A 19,622-nucleotide genomic window follows, 5' to 3' on the forward strand; every position below is an offset into this window, starting at 1 on the left:
ACAACAGCATTATCTTCTTTTTACAGGTAAGGAAATAGAGATTCGTAAAAGTTAGGTAACCTAGCAGACACATATAAACATGTGTTATCATATAGGTATTCTCTCCAGGGCTCTCTCCACTTGCAAATGATGTTTTCTGGAGCCAGCAAGATGCAGTAGAAATTTCTGCGTGGTCATTGTTTGGGCAATCAGTGGGGCTAGTAAACAACTGTGGGTAAGATAGGATAGAGCCCCATGTCCAGTTCCCTGCTCGTTGGGGAGTCTGCCTCCCCCTCTGCTTGTGCTCTCTCTCTTGGTGTCTCTCTGTCAAATAAATAAATAAAATGTTTAAAATAAACTGAAAATACAAAGGAAGAAAGGGTTGCATCATTTTGGCCGGGGAAGACTCCAAGTGTACTCAAGTATGTGTCCTTCCTGGGCAGACTGCTGGGACCAGGGCAGGGGATGGGAGAGGGGCTGCATCATTCCCACGGCAAGCATATGGGCAAGTGAACCCCTGTCTTGTGGTTTCAGTTCTCATTCCTTCCCAATATTACACTTGCATTCTTTTGGTTGACAGAGTGTTGTCCATCAATAATTGCTGGTGCTGGAATTCCTCACACAAAGAAGCTCATACAACTAGGTCTAAAATTCCAAATTTTGCTAGTTCTTTTTTCTTAGTTCCACATGTCCTTCCTTTTCTGATTTAAAGGGACTCTGCTCTCTTCACGATTCAGTTTCTCTGTCTCTGTGTTAGTAATTTAGTTTGTTACGCTTGGCAAGGAATATTTGAGAAAAATCTCTCAGAAGAGTAGTAAATCTTACTAGTCCTAAAATCTAGTGAGTGAACTCAGGACGGAAACAACAAAGTTTTAATCAAAGTAAGCAATAATGACAGGTTTATTTAAAATTTCCAGTAGAGAAAACCCTCTAGTTTTGGAATAAAAGTACTCAATGTACGAGAGCATAAGTGAATATAAAAGATTAGCAGAAGAAAAATAAAACCAAACATAGTACAAAAAATTTAAAAAGTTTGAAATGGATTTAAACAGGGATGTTCTTTAAATCCTCCAAATATTAAACAGTTACTAGGTTTGGCAAACAATTCACTTGAAAATTAAAGCCCATTTCTGTAAACTCCATAAAAACTGATTATTACATTCAAGCACTCCATACAATTGGTATTGAAACATACAGGCAGTCGGTTTCAGAGTAGCAGGAATTACTCATTTGCTCTCACAGTTCTATGAATGAAACGGCTGCATAACTGCTTTATGGAGAGGAAGGGATAGAAGACACGAAAAAAAAAAAGTAGGATAAAATCTCTAAAAAATTGAAACACAGCAAAATTCAGACATCAGTTTGTTTCTTGAAAGCAACAAACTGACTCTTTACAGTATATTCTACATTTGCAGTTGTCATTTCCCTCTCCCCCACCCCCCTCAAATACTCCTATATCCACTAGTCTAATCAATTCTTAACTTCCAAATATTCTGTACATATATATTTAGCAAAGAGCATATGCCTAACATTATTCTGACAGCAGTATGGTCAGCATACAATTTTAGAAAGATTACCATGTATATCATCAAGACTAAACTTTACTTAAAAAACAAAAACCGTTACTAAACAAATAGTTTTAAAATATTATGAAAACCCATGAAGAGAAGACTCAACATGGGTTCTAAACCTGATAAAAACACACTTCAGAGAGACTATTAATGCTAAACTTTTGCCAAACGATGACCTTAAAGTGCCAAACACAAAAGAATCTTTTAGGACCGTTTCTCCGATAGATAATTTGTCCCTGGCTTGGCCATCTCTCCTTTAACTCTACATGAAGTCCTGCTAAAAGTATGCATTTTAGTTGATTTTACCATAGAATGTTACAATGTAAACTAAACGGGTTCTTGATATCGACAGTATGTTACCAAGGTTTTTTAAATTTCTGAATCCAACAGTTGGTCACAGAGGTCAAGTATTATCAAGGCTCCTTTGTCAGTTCTTGATCGCGTCTGACTCACTCATCCATCCTTCAAGTACATGCAAGGCTCAATAGTTTTCAAGAGGCAGAAGCCTGAGGCCGTTTAAGACACAGATGAAATAGGATTGTGAGGTGAACCCATCTGAGTAAGAACTTTATCCAGCCACTGGAGGGGGCCGTGCAGGTGGATCTCAATCCAGCAGGGGGTGCTAGTAACATCCTGGCGGTGGTACTCTGCTCCCCAGCCCTAGAAGACACATTGGAGGTCATTAACCTGCTTAACACTGTGGTTAAACTTTTAAGTAAGAAGAGTTCCCATAACCAGAAACGCTGATTAAAGACACGGATGCTTTCCGTAAGGCAGATGCTTGTGTGCACAACCCCCCCCCCCCCCACACGCACACACACAATTTGGAAGGCAATTTCAGGGGATGGGTGTGTTCAAGGCTCCCTAAGGTCCCTCCACACATTCCAGGTTAAGAAGTAGTGCTCTTGGGGAATGGAAGTTTCAAAATACCTTATAAGGCTGTTCTAACAAAGGCACTTTTTACCTTTCATATTCATTGCCCACTGTGTTACTGATAGTATTGTAACAGATGTTAAATACTCACTATCACCAAGAAAATAAGGAAAAGTTATGTTAGACAAACTGACATTCTGCTTCTTGCCCACTCAGTCACTGACGGTCCTCCTAGCAACACAAGAGCTCTTGATCTTTCAATCTCGAAGCAAGCTGGCAGAAGCACACACATATCCAAAAAGCTATTACTGACACCTAATCACTGTTTCAAATCAACAGGTTCCATTACACATTTGTACAAGAAGGCAGCTTGCCTGACATCTTCAGTATTACTGAATTGGGACACTAAAGTGAAAAAGAAAAAGGTAATCTTGCAATTGTGAAGATCAAAAAAACTTACTGTTGTGGTGGGCAATGGGAAAGCTCTGATAAACCCCTTGTTTCCTGAGGGATATCAGAGAAGGTTGGGTACCATTTATCTCTGACACCTACTTACTCCAGGACATTCAAGAAATACATATAAATATCAGAACTTTCAGGAAAAAGTTGTGATACATGAACTGCATACATATATACATCCATGCATTTCTACTTCTATTAGTACATTGCTAATCTTAATTTAAAGGTTTGTGTGTATGTTTCTTCCATTAGATAGTAAGTTCTTTGAAGGCAGGGATCATATCTTATTTATCGTTTTTTTTAAGATTATTTATTTATTTATTTGACAGAGAGGGAACAGAAGCAGGGGGAGAGAAGCAGGCTTCCCACTGAGCAGGGAGCCAGATGTGGGGCTCAAACCCAGGACCCTGGGATCATGATCTGAGCTGAAAGCAGATGTTTAACAACGGAGCCACCCAGGCACCCCAGATCTTATTTATCTTTGATTGCAAACACCTAGCAAGGTGAATGGCATAAAGCAGAGCCCTAGAGATACTTGTTGAGCTGAAATGACTTGGATTTTTCAGAAATATGGGGAGTTTACTGTGCAAATAATTTATAAAATGTGTGCTTTAAAGTCCAAAATGTCAGTCTTCAAAATAACACATGATTGACTTAATATTAGTAAAATGTTCTGTATAATTTCTCTAAGATGCTAAGTGTGACAAGGGCAAGGTATGCAATCCTTATGATAACAAAGAACAAGACCATAGAAACACTAGGCAATTTTTTTTTAAAGGTTTTCTTTCTTTATCTATCTATCTATTTATTTATTTATTTATTTGAGAGAGAGCATGAGAGGCGAGAGGGTCAGAGGGAGAAGCAGACTCCCCATGGAGCTGGGAGCCTGATGCGGGACTTGATCCCAGGACTCCGGGACCATGACCTGAGCCGAAGGCAGTTGCTTAACCAACTGAGCCACCCAGGTGCCCCACTAGGCAATTTTTTTGTTGCAAATGTATAAGCAGATGCCCTTTATCATGTCAGCAGGAGTTCTAAAAGAGAATTTGTTTATCCTCAACTCCAAATCCAGCCTCCCAGCAATGTTCATTATATTATTATTATATATTATATTAATATATCTCATATATATATAATTCTATTGTATTACCCTCCATTCCAGTATACACCACATTATTTTATAATTAAACATATAATAGGCCATTAGCATTGTGAACCAGGTGCTTTTTCATCTTTGCATTAATTCTCTGGAATAGTGCTAAAAATATTTGCTGAATGAATGAAATCTAATACATTTTAATGCATATCCTTATATCATAAACACTCTTTATTAGCGTAAAGTTTGTTCTTTCTTCTGTACACGTAATTTGAAATGTATAAAAGTAAAACGACATTGGGGAGGGTATGTGCTTTGGTGAGTGCTGTGAAGTGTGTAAACATGGTGATTCACAGACCTGTACCCCTGGGGATAAAAATATATGTTTATAAAAAATAAAAAATTATTTAAAAAAAAGGGGGTAATCAATATGAAATGAGCTTGAGGAGAAAGCCAGCTAGAGCAGTAGAGTCATAAATTCTACATGAGTGGTCCTTCAGTAATAGTAGACTCTCAAGGAACCCCGGTAAAGGTTACCACAGTTCCCAACTCCATCCACCCATTTTAAAGATGATGATCACGAGGACCAGAAAGGATCCCTGTGCTTTAATCGCACAGTTAAAATGGCAGATAAAACTAGAGTCAGGTCTTTTGACTCTTAACAGGTACTCTTTCCTCCATACCATAAAACAACAAACAAAAAGCACTGGTGGCAAGTTACTGTCCCCATTTTAAAATTCACCTTAGCCAAAATGCAAAGTCAAAAATTATACAGTGAATGTTAGTTGTGGATGAGAAAGATCTTCATAGTCTCACGGGTACACAGCATATTGGTTAACCTCTCTAAAGGGTAAAAAAACCCTTCTTAATACTAAAAAAGCACCAGACTCAGCTACAAAGAACTGCTGAATAATGTTTCGAGAAAATATTAAAAGAACGCTGTCAAAATCTGCTAATATGATTCAAAGAAGTAAGAAAAAAAGATAGTAGAAAGGTATCTTTGATCTAAAGGATGATTAACAAAGTAAAGTTCCAAAATTACCCTCTGTAACACACACATTACAGAACAGGTTTAACAACAAGTTAGGTGAGCTTCTGAAGAGAGGACATAAAAGGTGATTGCCTCACCCAAATATATAATTAGTTCTGTTTCTCAAGGTAACAGAGGATGAAAATTTATCTTTGAGAACTCAGAGACAAGTCAATCACTACAGTAAGTTACAACTCATGAAATCTAATCAGATATTTAATTTTTTTTTACATTTCAATGACATCTTAAAATTTATTTCTCAGAGGCAGAAGCGAAGGCAGAAAAGAGATCAATTATTGTGAGCAATGTCTTTAACCTTCTCCGTCCTCGACCCTAACTATAATCTTAGAACTAAGGCATCTACTGATCTGTGATGAGGTTTAACTGAAAACATTTTTTAAAAACCCTGACCAGTCAAAAGTAAACCCCAGTGTGATGAATATTTACAAAAAGATCACTTGTTTATTGCTGAGACAAAAGCAACAAGTGTTTACCACCATCTAAGTACTGAAACAGAATGAATAGGAAGGGACATGTATTTAACTCAACTGACCTCCTAAGAAAACCATGCGATTAAATTATAAGTGTTAAACACATAGCATAACATTTTCTTATGGTACTACAATAGTTAAAATCATGCCTATTTGAATAGGAAAAAGTTATTCGAGGCTCCTACACTCTTGACATTTAATACAAACACTCCTGTAATTCTAATTATATCCTCCTAATAACTGACATCCTTACTCAAGTTCAAAAACGCCTAGGTAATAAGTGGGCTTCTATGGACACATAGCAAGAAGACCCAGATTTATACACCGAGATGAAGTGCAGCAAGTCAAGCCCTAACCAGAGCAACGGAGTTCACTTACCTTTACAAAGCTCATGCGGATAGTGCACATTTTAGTGAGCTCATAGACTGTCTCGAAGCCATGGTTCACAGACTGTGCCAATAACTGAGCGAATTCTTGGTTATTGAAGATTTTCAAACTACACCCACTAGGGATCTTGCAGACAGTAGTGGGGTGAAATCCATGATGGTAGTTGCAGTTCCGACTCTGCACAAAGATGCTGCTGTCGCTGAGGCACTCGGCATACACTTCCCCTCCCACGTAGTAAAGATGTACTCCTGCAGGAAGACAACGTGTGCAATGTCTTCATCATCACTTTTCACAGCGGTAAAGCTTCTGTGTATCTTCAGTATATGAATTTGCATGGATTTAAACTTTGGCTAATTAGAGAGATACGCTCCAAATCTTGGACAACTGATAAAATCTCATTTAACCCTATTAGTTCACACAATGTTCTTTTGTTAACACGTATGTCCAAGAAGCTTCTAGGAAATAACATAACAAAGACAGGAGAGAAAGGAGAGCCAAGACGAGTGAAAGAACTAGCAAATCCGAGGTGGAGGCAGTACTGCTGAGAGCTGTCAGATGTAAGGTCCGGGAGAAAATAATTATAAAAATAATTCATACTGTGTGCAATCTGATCTCCCCGAACTACCATCTGCTCCAAACTTCTTCCTGTGACATCTTAGAGTGTAGGAAATTGATCCTACTCAGCCTTTAAAAAAAAGTAAAGTGTGTGTGGCGGTGGGGGGGGGGGGCGCTTTCTGACAAAGCCCTACGCCAGTAAGGGACATTACTTTATTACAGGCCACGCAGCGAACAGAGTCACACCCCATGTGGCTTTAAACACTCTACCTTGCAGGGAACTCGGGAACTCTGGCAGGTCTCAGCCAATCCTTAAACTATTGTCTCCAATACAATCAAAAAAACTGAGTTTTGTGCTTACATGTACACACAATGGCTAAGACTTCTGTAACAATTAAATAGCTACTGGAACAGAAGCCCATTTTCCTGTGTAATGTAGAGAAAACAATTTAAGAGTGTGTGTGTTTACTTTTTTTGCTGATTATAAAAATGAGCAGCATTCGTTTTTGAGCATTTAGAAAGTAAAACCAAATATAAAGAAGCAGAAAGTATCACTTATTTTGTGACACAGAGGCAGTAACTGTTAATATTTGGACACACTGGATTCCAGGTTTTGAGTATTACTAAACTTTCTCTGCAAACATTTTAACATAATCTACATGATTATACGGACACAACAATTTACTTTAGCGATTCTCCCAACACGGGACCACAGCACTGATACTAATTTTCTGTTATAACAATGCCAGGATAAATGTCTCTGGATAATTTCTGATTAATATCCTTAGGAGAGATTCCTGGAAGTTAAATTGCCGGATCAAAGGCTCTTGATTCGCTTTGCCAAGTGACTTTCCAGAATGCTTGTATCAATTTACACCCCACCAGCAGTGTAGGAGGGCCCTTCTCATTCTGCCTGTGCCAGGATGGAGTGAGCTTAAGACAAAAACAAATAAAATAAATCACAGCCTAAAAACAGTATTGTTTTAATTTATATGTGAGACTGGATATGCTCTCGTTTGTTTATTAGCCATCTGTGTTTCTCTTATGAACTTACTGTTCATAAGAGTTCTTATTTTTTACCTATTTATTCCACTGGGGTTCTAGTATTTTTATTGTTTTTTTATGACCTACGTGTAAGATATAAATAATTTATTTCCTATTTGTTTCCCCATCAGTCCTTTGTATTTTTCTTTAATACACAAAGTTTGAAAGCTTTGAGTAGTCAAATCTCTTGTGATCTTTTCTATTGCTTTTTATGCTTAGAAAATTTCTACCTCTCTGATCAAATGTATTTTCTTCTAGCTTCTTAATAGCTTGCCATTAAAGAAAACTCAATTCATTAATCTATTTGCATATATGAAATGAGGTCAGGGTTTCTCTCTACGGCCTCACCTAAAAGCTAACTTTGTTACCGCAGGACCACTAGAAGACTACCGATTTGTTATGCTTCACTTAACATATATTAATTTTGAAATACAATATAGTCCGAGTTTAGTTTATTCTACCCATTTTGTCTAAACCTGATTTAACTGTAGTTTCATAATATTTAATTAACCTAACATCAAGAATTTTTTCCTTACTCTTCCATTAAAAAATTTAGCTATTTTCACTTGTTTATCCTGCCAGGCGATATCAGAACACATTTTCCAACTTTCAAAAAAATAACACATTGTGATTCTAGCATGGATTGTTTTAAACCACAAACTGAAATTAGGAAGAATAGATGTCCCTAAAATATTCTCTTAATCTTAAGCCCTCTCTTTAAGGAACACTGACCGCTTATTTATATATCTAAATTTTCTTTCTCTCAATAAAATTTGGTTTTCTTTACATAATTCTCATGTATTGCTTATTCAGATTATTTCCAAAAAAACTACATTTTCTGTTGCTATTGGAAATTTCATTTCCTCCTCCACTATATTTTCTAACTGGTTATTCCCAGATTGAAGAAAACTGGCACATAGTTTCTAAAAATAAATTCTTTAGAAGTTTCTAGATAAACAACCATAACTTTTGAATACACACAGTGGCCAAAATTATTACCACAGTCAGTATTACTTATGTCAGTAATACCAATGTGGGTTAAGGAGGAAAGACACTCACAAAACAGACTTATGGTACAAGTGGAAATTAATAAAAGCTTCCTGGAAAATAATTTGGCATAATATATCAAGACCTACTTTTGACCTAATTTTACTTCAAGAATCTACCCCGAGACTACTGTCAATTAGTTAATCATATCATCTGCAATAATGATAATTTTGGCTTATTTCCATTATTGATAATTCTACATTTGAATACACTAGTCAAGGTATCTGAAACAATTTTAAGTAACAGCATTCCTAGAATCCTTATTTTCTTCCTAAAATCTTTCTTTTTTTTTCTTTAAGTAGGCTCCATGCCAAGCATGGAGCCCAATACAAGGCTTGAACTCACGACCCTAGATCAAGATCAAGAGTCAGACATTTTAACCAACTGAGCCACCCAAATGCCCCTCTTCCTCATTTTTAATAGAAATGTTTCAGAGTACAATGACTTCTTAGTGCTTTGGGATAATGGTCAACTTTAGAACTTATTGAAAAATACAGTCCTCTATCCCAAATGTATGCAAAATTGTGCTTATGCACAATTTCCAGGGCTTATAGATCATAGATATCTATATGTCATGAACCTAGGTTCTAGCATTTCTTCATCACATGTGGAGTTTAGGGTTTGTTTTTTTCCCCCTCTTAATTGTATTAAGGAACTACCTACTAATTCCTGTTTTAGGAGGTGTTTTTGTTTTTGGATCAAGTGTTGAACTTTTATCTCAAATGCCTTTTAAACATTTATTAAATAACCACTTGATTTGGTCCACTGTTCTAAATTTTATAGTAGGTCATTTAAAAAAATGTTTACTATGAAAATAGTTTTAAATGTACAGAAATAGAACAGCCAAGAATAACGAACAAAGAGCACTCATCTAGCCACTATTGTGACAATTTATTCCAGGTGTCTGATGGTTTGCACCCCCTTCCCTCCTATGCTTTCATACATACCCTCAGATACATTCATATATACATGTCCAGAGATATATACATGTATATATGCACCTGTCTGCCTATACTCTGACACAGGGTTAGTTCTGGATGGATAGATACCTTTATGTATACACGTGTGTGTGTTTTTCCTAAGACTAGGGGTATTCTCTTCTATAGCAAAGCCAGTGCATGGAACATTGGTACAATAGTCAGTTGTATCTAATCTATCACTCATGTTCTAACTCTGCCTGCTGACCCCAGTAAGGTCCTCTGTGGTATTTTTCCCCCTTTCTGGGACAGATCGTGTTCAGGGTCAGCTTATTACACAGCTGTCACAGTTCTTTAATCTCTTTTAATGTGGAACATTTCCACACCTTTGCCTTCTGACGTTGATTATTTTGGAAGAATGCAGTTCCTCCTCTCCCTTTTGAGTAGAATTTTCAGTTTGTGTGAACATTCTCCATTGATGAGATTAAGATTTGCATCTCAACTGGATCTCAACTGGAATTCTGCATAGGTGATGCTACCTCGTACTCAGGGCATCACATCTAGTGGCATATGAAATCCATCTTCTTTCACTGGTGATGATAATTTTGATCTCCCAGGCAAGACGCTCTCCAGTGTCTCTACTGTGTAACTAGTGATTTTTTTTTTAAGATTTTATTTATTCATTTGACAGAGAGAGATCACAAGTAGATGGAGAGGCAAGCAGAGAGAGAGAGAGAGAGAGAGAGAGAGAGAGAAGCAGGCTCCCTGCAGAGCAGAGAGCTCGATGCGGGACTCGATCCCAGGATGCTGAGATCATGATCCGAGCCTAAGGCAGCGGCTTAACCCACTGAGCCACCCAGGCGCCCGTAACTTGTGATTTTTATTCTCCCTAGTAACTAATAGGCAGGCTGTGAGGAGACACTGCAAGACCATGCAAATATCCTGATTCTTGCCAAAAGTTCTCTGTGTAGCATCCACTGAGGATTCCTGACTGATGGTTGCAAAATGATGACTTTCTAGCTCTAGCACTCACTCTGCATTTCCCAACCAGCCTTCCCCATTCATTCATTCCTGTAGCGATTTATTATTGGCAGGGACTTACAAATTACTGTTGTCTTTCAGTGGTTTAAAATCCATAGCTGCACTTAATTATTTTGGTACTTAAACTGCCCCAGAATTGGCCAGGGGAAGCCCCTCCAAGTTGGCTCCCGTGACAGGCCCCCATCATTTTCGTGTTTCTTCACGTCTGGTATAACAAAATGTTCTGGGCTCATCGTTGTCTACCCGGAGTCAGCCCTTTCCCCGATAAGCCCCGGATCCTCGCTCAGTGGGAAATGGTGTTAGAGATGATGGCCTGAGCACCAGATGTACTCCCTTTTCCTGGGTGTCTTTGGCTGTTGGCCCTTCCAGCAGACGGATCAGAGATTATACGCATATTTGAGCGCACCTACACATGCACACACACACATCCACGAGAACCTAACCATGCAGACACAGATACGCACACATATTATTAAATCGTCATTTCACCCTGATACCACCCCAGGGTTTATCTGTTGCCATGCTCCACGCCGGTATGTTTCTCATTCCACAGTGAAAAGCCAGACTTTCTCTTAGCAACACTGCACTCAATCATTTGCTTCACTTTCTGTCTCAAAGTTCTGGAACTGTTTCACCCATACTGCTACTAGATAATCAAGTCTACTAAGAGAGGTTCAGGATTCGTTTGCAAGCACTCTACCCTACCTGGCCCGGACTGTAGATACATGGCCAAACACTATGTTCGTAAGTTATTCTGGATTGGTTCTTTCTTCCTTTTTCCCGTGAGTTACGGTACTCATTCGAAACACATTAGGTTTACTTGTTTTAACCTGCCTTTAGTTTGAGGTTTTAAGTCACTTTCTAACAGCTGCTTTTATTCTGCAGCAAAAGTAAGATAGAATTGTGCTCCCCAAATAACTATTTTAGCTAATTAATATCAACTCCCATGAGGTGGCAGACACAAAAACTGCAGATTTTCTTGGTAATAGAAACTGAAAAAATATTTACAAACTGGAGCCAGTGTTTACTACCTGGTGTTTGCTCTCCGAGTCTGCCCCAGGAACGACTAAGTCAGTTCTGGGGGAATGGGGACACAACAGATAAACATCTGAACGAGGTTCAAGCGCACACTCACCTTTTCCAATGTGCCGCCTGGTATTTTCGATAGTGGAATTCCGGTTAACGTTGGACAGCAGCCCGAGGCAGAAACGGTTCTTATTGTTGGAAGGATCGGTGAAACCATCCACCAACACACTTGTGGAGGAGGCGTGGAACGCTTCACCCACACGGTTGTTGAGCTCATAGTAGACAATAGAGCACCAGTGTTTGGGTTCCTCATAAGCAACCGCCTGAACATCTATAAGAAAGAAGAGCTCAGAGTCAACCTCGGTTAGTGCCTCGGGCTCTCAAAACCTGAAACTGTTGTGAAACTGGCTCAGAATCATGGAATGAAGATGCGGAAAAGCAAGCACCATTATAATGTGTACAGTTTCTCTGTGACATCTAACACATCTAACTCCTTGCTAAGTGTGACATTCCCCTTTAATTGGAAAATAATCTCCAACTACTATCAGATCACTGAACGCCAGCTAAGCAAGCACACCAACGGCATTTGCTGACCACTCACAATATGGTACTTGCTCCGCCATATGCCAGAATGGAAGTCACCCCCACCGCAGACACTGGCTCCCCATCTAAAGAAATGCAAGTGGCAAGTGACAAACAAATGGGAAGAGCACAATCGAGGACAGGAAACGTGCCAAAGGTGCTGGCAGAAAAAGGGTGACTTTCAACAAAGCCTTCGTAGGCCGAGCAAATGAAAATCAGTTTCTAATTATTGATAAGAAGTTCCCTTACTTCACATTTAGCTGCCAATAACTATCACGGCCACAGCTCGGCTCCAGTCCTCAAACGCAGGAAGAAATCTTGCCAGCTGGCCATTTTTACAGAATGAATCATATCTCTCTCATCCAGATTTCATGCTAACTTCCTTATATTTGCTTTAAGTCATGCAGAGCAGGTGTGTTTTGTCTCTCCATTCCCAGAATGGGCCAACAATGGAAATTACCCAACTTTACTGACAGGATGCAGCTTGTTAAGTCAAATCTCTTAAGACTAACAAATCTCCAAACAGAACATGCTTCTAAACATTTGCAACTAAAAGGTTCTAAAGATAAGTTCCTTCTGTAGTAAAACCTCTTATGCCACTGCTTCAGAGATTCCAGGAACACAAACCATGCATGCCCAGTATGCCAATACGTAATGATCTGAGGTTTACGAGGTCCTGAGTGTACAGTCGTAAAAAGAGAAAGAACACCCACATTAGAAGCGTAAGCTCTAACTGCTCGGGAAGAAGTACTTCTGTGTTCTTAACATCAACCTCCACAGACATCACAATGCCCTTAATTTTAGAAAAACAAAGAACATGATCATTAAAAAACTCCATGCATACGTTAGCTGCTCTATACGCTTAAGCAAGGGAGCTGAATACAGGCATAGGCTCTCTTCTCTGCCGAGCAACTACCACCGGTCAGTGTGCTGTATTTCAAAGAGCAAGATCTTGAGGATTCACCTAGTGCTAAAGCTTAAAAGAAGGCTGCGACATCACTAAAGAAGGCTTTTATAAGCTATCGGGATTGTTCAAGATGTCATTCATTTAGGTCAGAGGATGACGCACTTTTTTCTGTAGAAGACCAGAAAGATTTTGTGGGCCATCTGGTCTCTACCGTAACTATTCAGCTGTGCCCCAGCAGTGCTAAAGCTGCCACAGATAATATGTAATGGACGGAGCTGTGCTCCCATAAAAATTTATTTACAAAAACAGGCAGCAGGCTGAACTGGTCGTAATGTGCGAACTCCTGCTTTAGGAAAACCACCCAAGGTAAAACACTAGCAGAAAGGCCGACGTTCCTGCCTCATGAAGATATTAAATGTAAACTTATTCTAGTTGGGAAATTTCATAAAAACTATTTAAAGGAAAATTTTTATAGCAATTTAAAGGCCTGCTTCCTGAAATCAGACATTTTTGGCTTAACTGCAATAGCTGCAGGGTCCCCACGCTCCTCGCCGGCGCGGCAGCGGTGCTGTGCCCATTCTCTCGTGCTGTTGTGTTCCCGGAACACAAACGCCAAAGATGTGTGAGACAGAGGAGTTTTGTTTTGTTTTGTTTTCCTAAACCAGCATTTTTATTTTTTGGTTGATAATTATGTTTGGGAGATTGTGTGAGAGAGTATGAGGAACCATAAAATACAGAGCCAATAATGAAACAGAGGTAAAAACATTTTACAGATTAAAAAAGGTGTACATTCCATTTTATTACACTGTGCATCTAAGAAATGTTCTTTGAGTTTACCATCAGATTTTAAGAACTTAAAAAATGTCAGCAACTCTGACAATGTCTGAGCTATCTCCCATTTTCATAAAAATGTAGTAAGAATGAAATGAGACATACACCTAGTAATCAGATTGCACTGTAAATTCAATTTGCATAAAATGCATACATATTGAAATGGCCCACACCATGGCGCATCAGGGAAGCACTTTCTTCCATGAGAAGTTGTTTGGGAACAGTTTTCTTCGACAACATGGTCATGCCTTCCTAGGGTGCTCTGGGATCCTCCCCACACTCTCTGACGCGCGTTCTCTGCTCGGCGAGGCCCACTCCACTCGCCAGTGCAGCGCGATGGCATTCTCCCCTCAGTCACTGCCGGTGGCAGGGCAGGGCTGGAAACGCACCCCCCCCCCCCCCCCCCCAGAAAGGGAAAGAAATGCTCCATCCTGCTCACAGGTTCTGCTTATGCTCTTCAGGTGAGAACAGGAAAAACATGTGCCTTGGCCCCTTTTCCTAACAAGGTTAGAAACAAAAAAAATACAGCAAGAAAGACACAAATGTTACTAGTTTGTTCCAGCTGCAGCTGTATATGGAGGAGAGCTGGAAAATAATGACATTTAGGAATATCTATCCTTACAACAAAAGAACCTTTGGGAAGCCTTGTTCTATGAACTTCTAATTTTGGAAATCGCCAGTGACAACTCCACTTCGGTAATGTTATGCTCATTGTTTTTACTATTACCCCTCTGTCCCTCACTTAAAAGTACTCCTTTATCACCAAAATTATTCAAAATTATTAAGTCTTGTGCTCTCAACAGATACCTGCACAATTATACTTAAGCCTTCATTAGTTAACTCGGTATGTTTGTTCCTCATATGAAAGACTTATCTGTAATCCAAAAAATTCTATCTAGCTTCTCTTACTGGGCTCTTTCTCTAATAGCTATCTTTCTACAGACTAATAAAATTTGTGAGAGAGAGTAACAATGGACAGACAAACTTTAGACATGAAAAAGGGAATAAAGAGCAATGCATTTTACCTCCTCTGTTGATTTCTGAGGGCAGGGAAGGTGCCATCATATTTGTGTCCATTGGCTGAGAGCCATCCTGGGTCATGGGGTCTTCGGGAGGCAGGTAAGCAGGCGGAGGCGTATCAGCTACAAAGCGTAAAGAAAATGATTTCTTTCTCCTTAAATAAACATACACACTTAAAACATGTATCTTGTGAAATTCTTGAGATTGAACTGCCCATTTCAACCTCCCCATCGGAAAATAGCTGCTACACACACTGAACTTTCTGAAAGTGACTAACATTTTGTGATCTGGTACAACCCTAGCAGAGGTCCAGAGGGAGGAAAAGCACTACCTGCCTGTTCCAGGAGCTGTCTGCCTACCCAGCCTCACACTCTCTGGAAACCAGAAGAGTACTTAAATACACTTTCATACAATCCACTTTGAGAGGATGTCTGCATTTCATAGTTTCACTGGTGGATGGAAAAACTACATAGGATTTCTTAAGTAGAGCTTCAGGGTCTCTTTCATTAAACCCACATTTCATTAAACCCACAGGCTCTCACGAATTTACCAACTTCGTCATTACAGCCAAGTCATTGACTTCAACTGTTCATTTCTCCTGACTTCAGCACTCCATTAGGAGTACCTTCTTCCTGCCTGCTTTAACAGTTACTAGTTTTAAACCCCGAGTAGCAGAATAATAATCTGTTTATCACAGCTATCTTCTATTTCAGAATTTATATATGTTCTTCTAGAAAGCTCAAGGCCAGCTGACAATAAGAGGCACAGAACATGACTTTTGAAACAAAGAACACTAACAGGGGTCTTGTGTTTTCTTAAATAAAATAAGGGGTTATGGGTTGCCCACACATAATCCTTTGTGATCAAGAAGCTAGCTCCTTACTAGCTATTGGGAGCCCATCTAGCACACCTGACAGAGCAGGGAACAACGCTCTCACTTCAGGCACCATGAATAACCTGGAGGAGGAGCCGACATCACTCAGGGCTGCTCACTGTGGAAGACAGGTGGCCAGCAGACTTGAAGAAGGATGCTCTATACAAAGACTTACTGAACATTGATTAGCATGTCAAGGGGGGGAAATGGGCGGGCAGGCCTGTTTATTAGGCCACTTGAAATGTTTTTCAGTAAATGCGAATTTGACAATAGTGCTGGTATGTCCTCAAAAACTGAAAGTGGTCCATGCTTGATGGTGGCCCACACTGCTGCTCCTTTACAGCTTGTCAGAGACTTCCAAGACGGACCTTCCAGCTGACTCTCAACCCCGCAACTCCCACCTGCCACCTGCCTGTCCAGCTGCCAACAAGCAAGGACTCACAGCACAAGGACAGGACTATGGGGACCTTATCTGGATGCCTCTGTCACCCTTTCTCCAGCTTCTTTTAATTCAGCTTCTTCCCTGCAGCTGTAACACCGACTCTGCTTTCCTGCCAGGCAGGAACGAAGACAGAGCATCCTCTCAGACCACATGCAGTAAATTTCTGTCAATGAGCTGGTGAAAATTTCACCAATGGCGTCAGCACCACTGGGACAGACCACCAGACAGCAATGGGTGATACTCTACTAGTCCCCCGAGTTCCCACTCCTACCTCTGGCAGCTCTCTCTTGTCCACATTTCCTTCACTTGGCCTGTGGTCTTAAGCCCTCACAGTCGGAGACACAGTGTAAACTCGAGCAGTAATCTTCCAGTTTCTCACCTCTGGGCCCACCCTGACTTTGCCAAGAGCTTCTGAGACTATCTCCTCACCACTTACCTATTCATCAAACCCAGCAAGTCTGGGAGACAGTGGGGTGAACAGGAAATCAACCGATGATACTTAGTTTGATTTTTAAACTCCTCTATATCCCTGCTGCCCTGCCTCATCTTGAACAATTTTGGATTGAGAAACAAAAAACATGCAAAATAAAAGGTTCAGGACCAAAAGAAGTAATATATAGAGAACTAAAAGACAGCACCATCAAGCATGGACCACTTTCAATTTTTGAGGACATACCAGCACTATTGTCAAATTCGCATTTACTGAAAAACACTTCAAGTGGCCTAATAAACAAGCCTGCCCGCCCATTTCCCCCCCTTGACGTGCTAATCGAAGTTCAGTAAGTCTTTGTATAGAGCATCCTTCTTCAAGTCTACTGGCAAGAAATTTGGCACTAATCATTTTTTGTGAGATGCTTGCTTAATAATCTATAATTTGAAAAATATGTCCTAATTAATCACTTATTTTGATAAACATTACACCATCAGTTCAATCTAACAAAGGATAATTGTTTTTGTCTTTGCTAAGTTAAACAAGCAGATGGTTTCCACTACTGCTGCTGCATTTCCTTTGTTGCTAAAGTATATGTTTCTTGGGATTACATCACCACTTAAATGAATTTAATTAAGTAGGGAGGTGTGATCCCTCAGGAAATAGCTTTTCTAAGGTTGCACTTACAACAGGGTCCCCCCACCCACCATGTACAACAAATGTGTGCAACACATTATTTTTCTCTCTCTTTTTTCAGGAGCAAAGACAATTATGCAATTATGCCCCACCCAGAAGGATGCAGCTGTTCCAAACCCTTCAAAATCCAAAATAAAACTTATTCAAGCTTCCGTGCCTGACAACTCAAAGAGGACATTTGCTTCCTTGACCATGAGGTCTCCCTCCAGCCACAGCAGCACCCTAAGTCTGAGAGCAGAGCGCCATGGAGCAGAGGGGAAAGTGCTCTCAAAGTGCAGGGGCACCCGGCTTCCCCCGGGACTCTTGCACCTGACCCGAACATCAAGGAACATTCCAACCCACCTGGCATCTGGAAAGGGCTTCCTGGGTCTGAGCTGGTGGGCGAGTGCGGGTAGGTGCCACTGCTGCTTCCAGGAGAGTTGGGGTAGCTGCTACTGGGGGAGTGAGGGAACGGATGGCTGTTGGGTTGCTGGAAAGAATCCGGAAAAGTGGCGTTGAGTGGCATGTGAGGCTCATTTTGTCCTAAGTTACGGAACTGAGCTAACAGGCTGTGCTGAGGATTATATTCGCTGTGTCTTGGAACCAGCACTGGAGGAAGAACTGGAAAAAGGGAAAGAAAAGCAAGAGACAAACATGAAAATGATGAAAATCTATAGTAAGGTCACGATAAGCCCTGCCCGCCTGCCAACTTGAGTAAAGCCATTTTTCACTCAGGAATAAATGCGCTAACAGTCTCTTTAGAATGGCTAAGAGACATGCAGCACAGACAAACTGCCCAATTAAAGTCTGCAAAACACCTTTTATGTTAAAAACGTTAGGGTTCCCCCATTCTTAATGTTTTTGTTCACTAAAAACCAAAGTACAATTAAGAACATATACCATCAATGAGAGTTCCACAGTCACACCTCTGGTTGATAAGCTCTTCCATTGAAAGAGTTAATACTTATTGAATAGTATGAATTATTCACCAGAAATATTGTAAACTGACATATCAACTCATTTTAAAACAAAAGGAGGCACGGTAAATAACACTAAGAGGATAAATACAGGGAGCCGCATAAAATCCAAATGCCAACGAAGGTCGTTAGTTAGACAAGATATGTTTTGTGGGACAGACTTCACGTTGTGTCCAAGTCGTCATACTTCACAAAAACATTTTTTCTCTGAGGATATTAATGCATTTAACCCACTTCTCAGTACTCCTCAGCACTACCTAACAGGCAAAGGAAGAAACAGGTTATACAATCCACACTCTGCTAATTGGATACTCAAAGTATAAAGCCCAAAAATGCACACACCATTAGAGGAGGAAAGAAAACAGCTCAAGCCATTCCTAAAAGCTCTGTACGTCAGGAAGCTAAGAGTTAATAATTAGCATGGTCTGTAACCTCCAGAAACCTCTAGAGGCAAAGCCACTATAAATAAGATGTCAATGGAAGATAGCAAGCCCTAAATGGTTAGAGCCTCAACTTCTCACCACAGTCTTCAGATAGCTCCTTCCTGGGAACATAGTAGGGGCTCCTTGAACCCCTACTACAACTTTCATGGCCTTGGCTAGAAAAATCACCCATTTGGAAATCTGCACAGAGGAGAGAGGATTTAAAATCTGATACTGTTGTTGGCAGGCAGAACTCAGAATATATTCTCCCAAAGAAACAATCTTTAGTGGCATTAGGAATTAAGTAGATTTCTGAGGGCTTTCCAGAGACTTTATCTATAACTTATACCATTTCTGCAAGAAAATGTGTCCTGTGAACACTTAGATTATCACTTATTCATGAGCTAAAGATTGTTTTTTTCTTTTACGTAAAAATAGGTCTTTGAAGGTCTTAAATGGTCTCTGTAGAAATAAATTCCCCACTAACGGACCCCTTAAAACAAATCTTTTTAGTATCATAAATGTGTTTCCTTTACTGCACAGTGATGGAATCTACCCAAATTAAGTCATCAAAAGCATAATTCCTCCTTCTACCTTTCAAGAGTCACCTGAAATATAAATTATTTTGCTGAAGAAAAAAATCGTCTTAAAGGCTCTCCCAATGTCAACAGAAATCTATATTTCAAATAAACAAAGGCTCCAAAATAGCACAATACCTTTGAATTACCTATCCAATCAACGATTCTTTTTCTTTTGGCCGCTGCAGCGTGAGTTACCACTCTCCAACTTGCCTTTCATGGTCATTTAGCGGTAGTCTCAAGTCTGATTATTAGTGCCTTTAAAAGGGGGTAAACACTGGGCTCTAAACCCTTCCCCCCAAATGCTGCACCAGACAGCTCCTTGAATCCATTCTCCTTCTTGACCCTTCAAAGGACATCCCCCCCCA

At 40.0% G+C, this 19,622-nt stretch overlaps 1 protein-coding gene across 8 annotated transcripts in view; it reads right to left on the reverse strand.

Moving 5' to 3' along the window:
- Positions 1-861: 861 nt before the first annotated feature.
- The window catches only part of SMAD1 (SMAD family member 1), a 75,019-nt gene continuing 56,258 nt past the window's right edge, over positions 862-19,622 (reverse strand). For all 8 annotated transcript variants that reach the window (XM_082728273.1, XM_082728272.1, XM_082728266.1 and 5 more), the window contains 5 exons: positions 17,641-17,898; positions 14,862-14,978; positions 11,626-11,847; positions 5,878-6,134; positions 862-2,210 (listed from right to left, as the gene is read on the reverse strand). In XM_082728273.1, coding sequence (XP_082584399.1) covers positions 2,067-2,210; positions 5,878-6,134; positions 11,626-11,847; positions 14,862-14,978; positions 17,641-17,898 — 998 coding nt within the window. In that variant the 3' untranslated portion in view covers positions 862-2,066. The remainder of the gene's footprint in view (positions 2,211-5,877; positions 6,135-11,625; positions 11,848-14,861; positions 14,979-17,640; positions 17,899-19,622) is intronic.

The sequence above is a fragment of the Mustela nivalis genome, assembly GCF_964662115.1.
Source record: "Mustela nivalis genome assembly, chromosome: 4".
Classification (NCBI taxonomy): Eukaryota; Metazoa; Chordata; class Mammalia; order Carnivora; family Mustelidae; genus Mustela; species Mustela nivalis.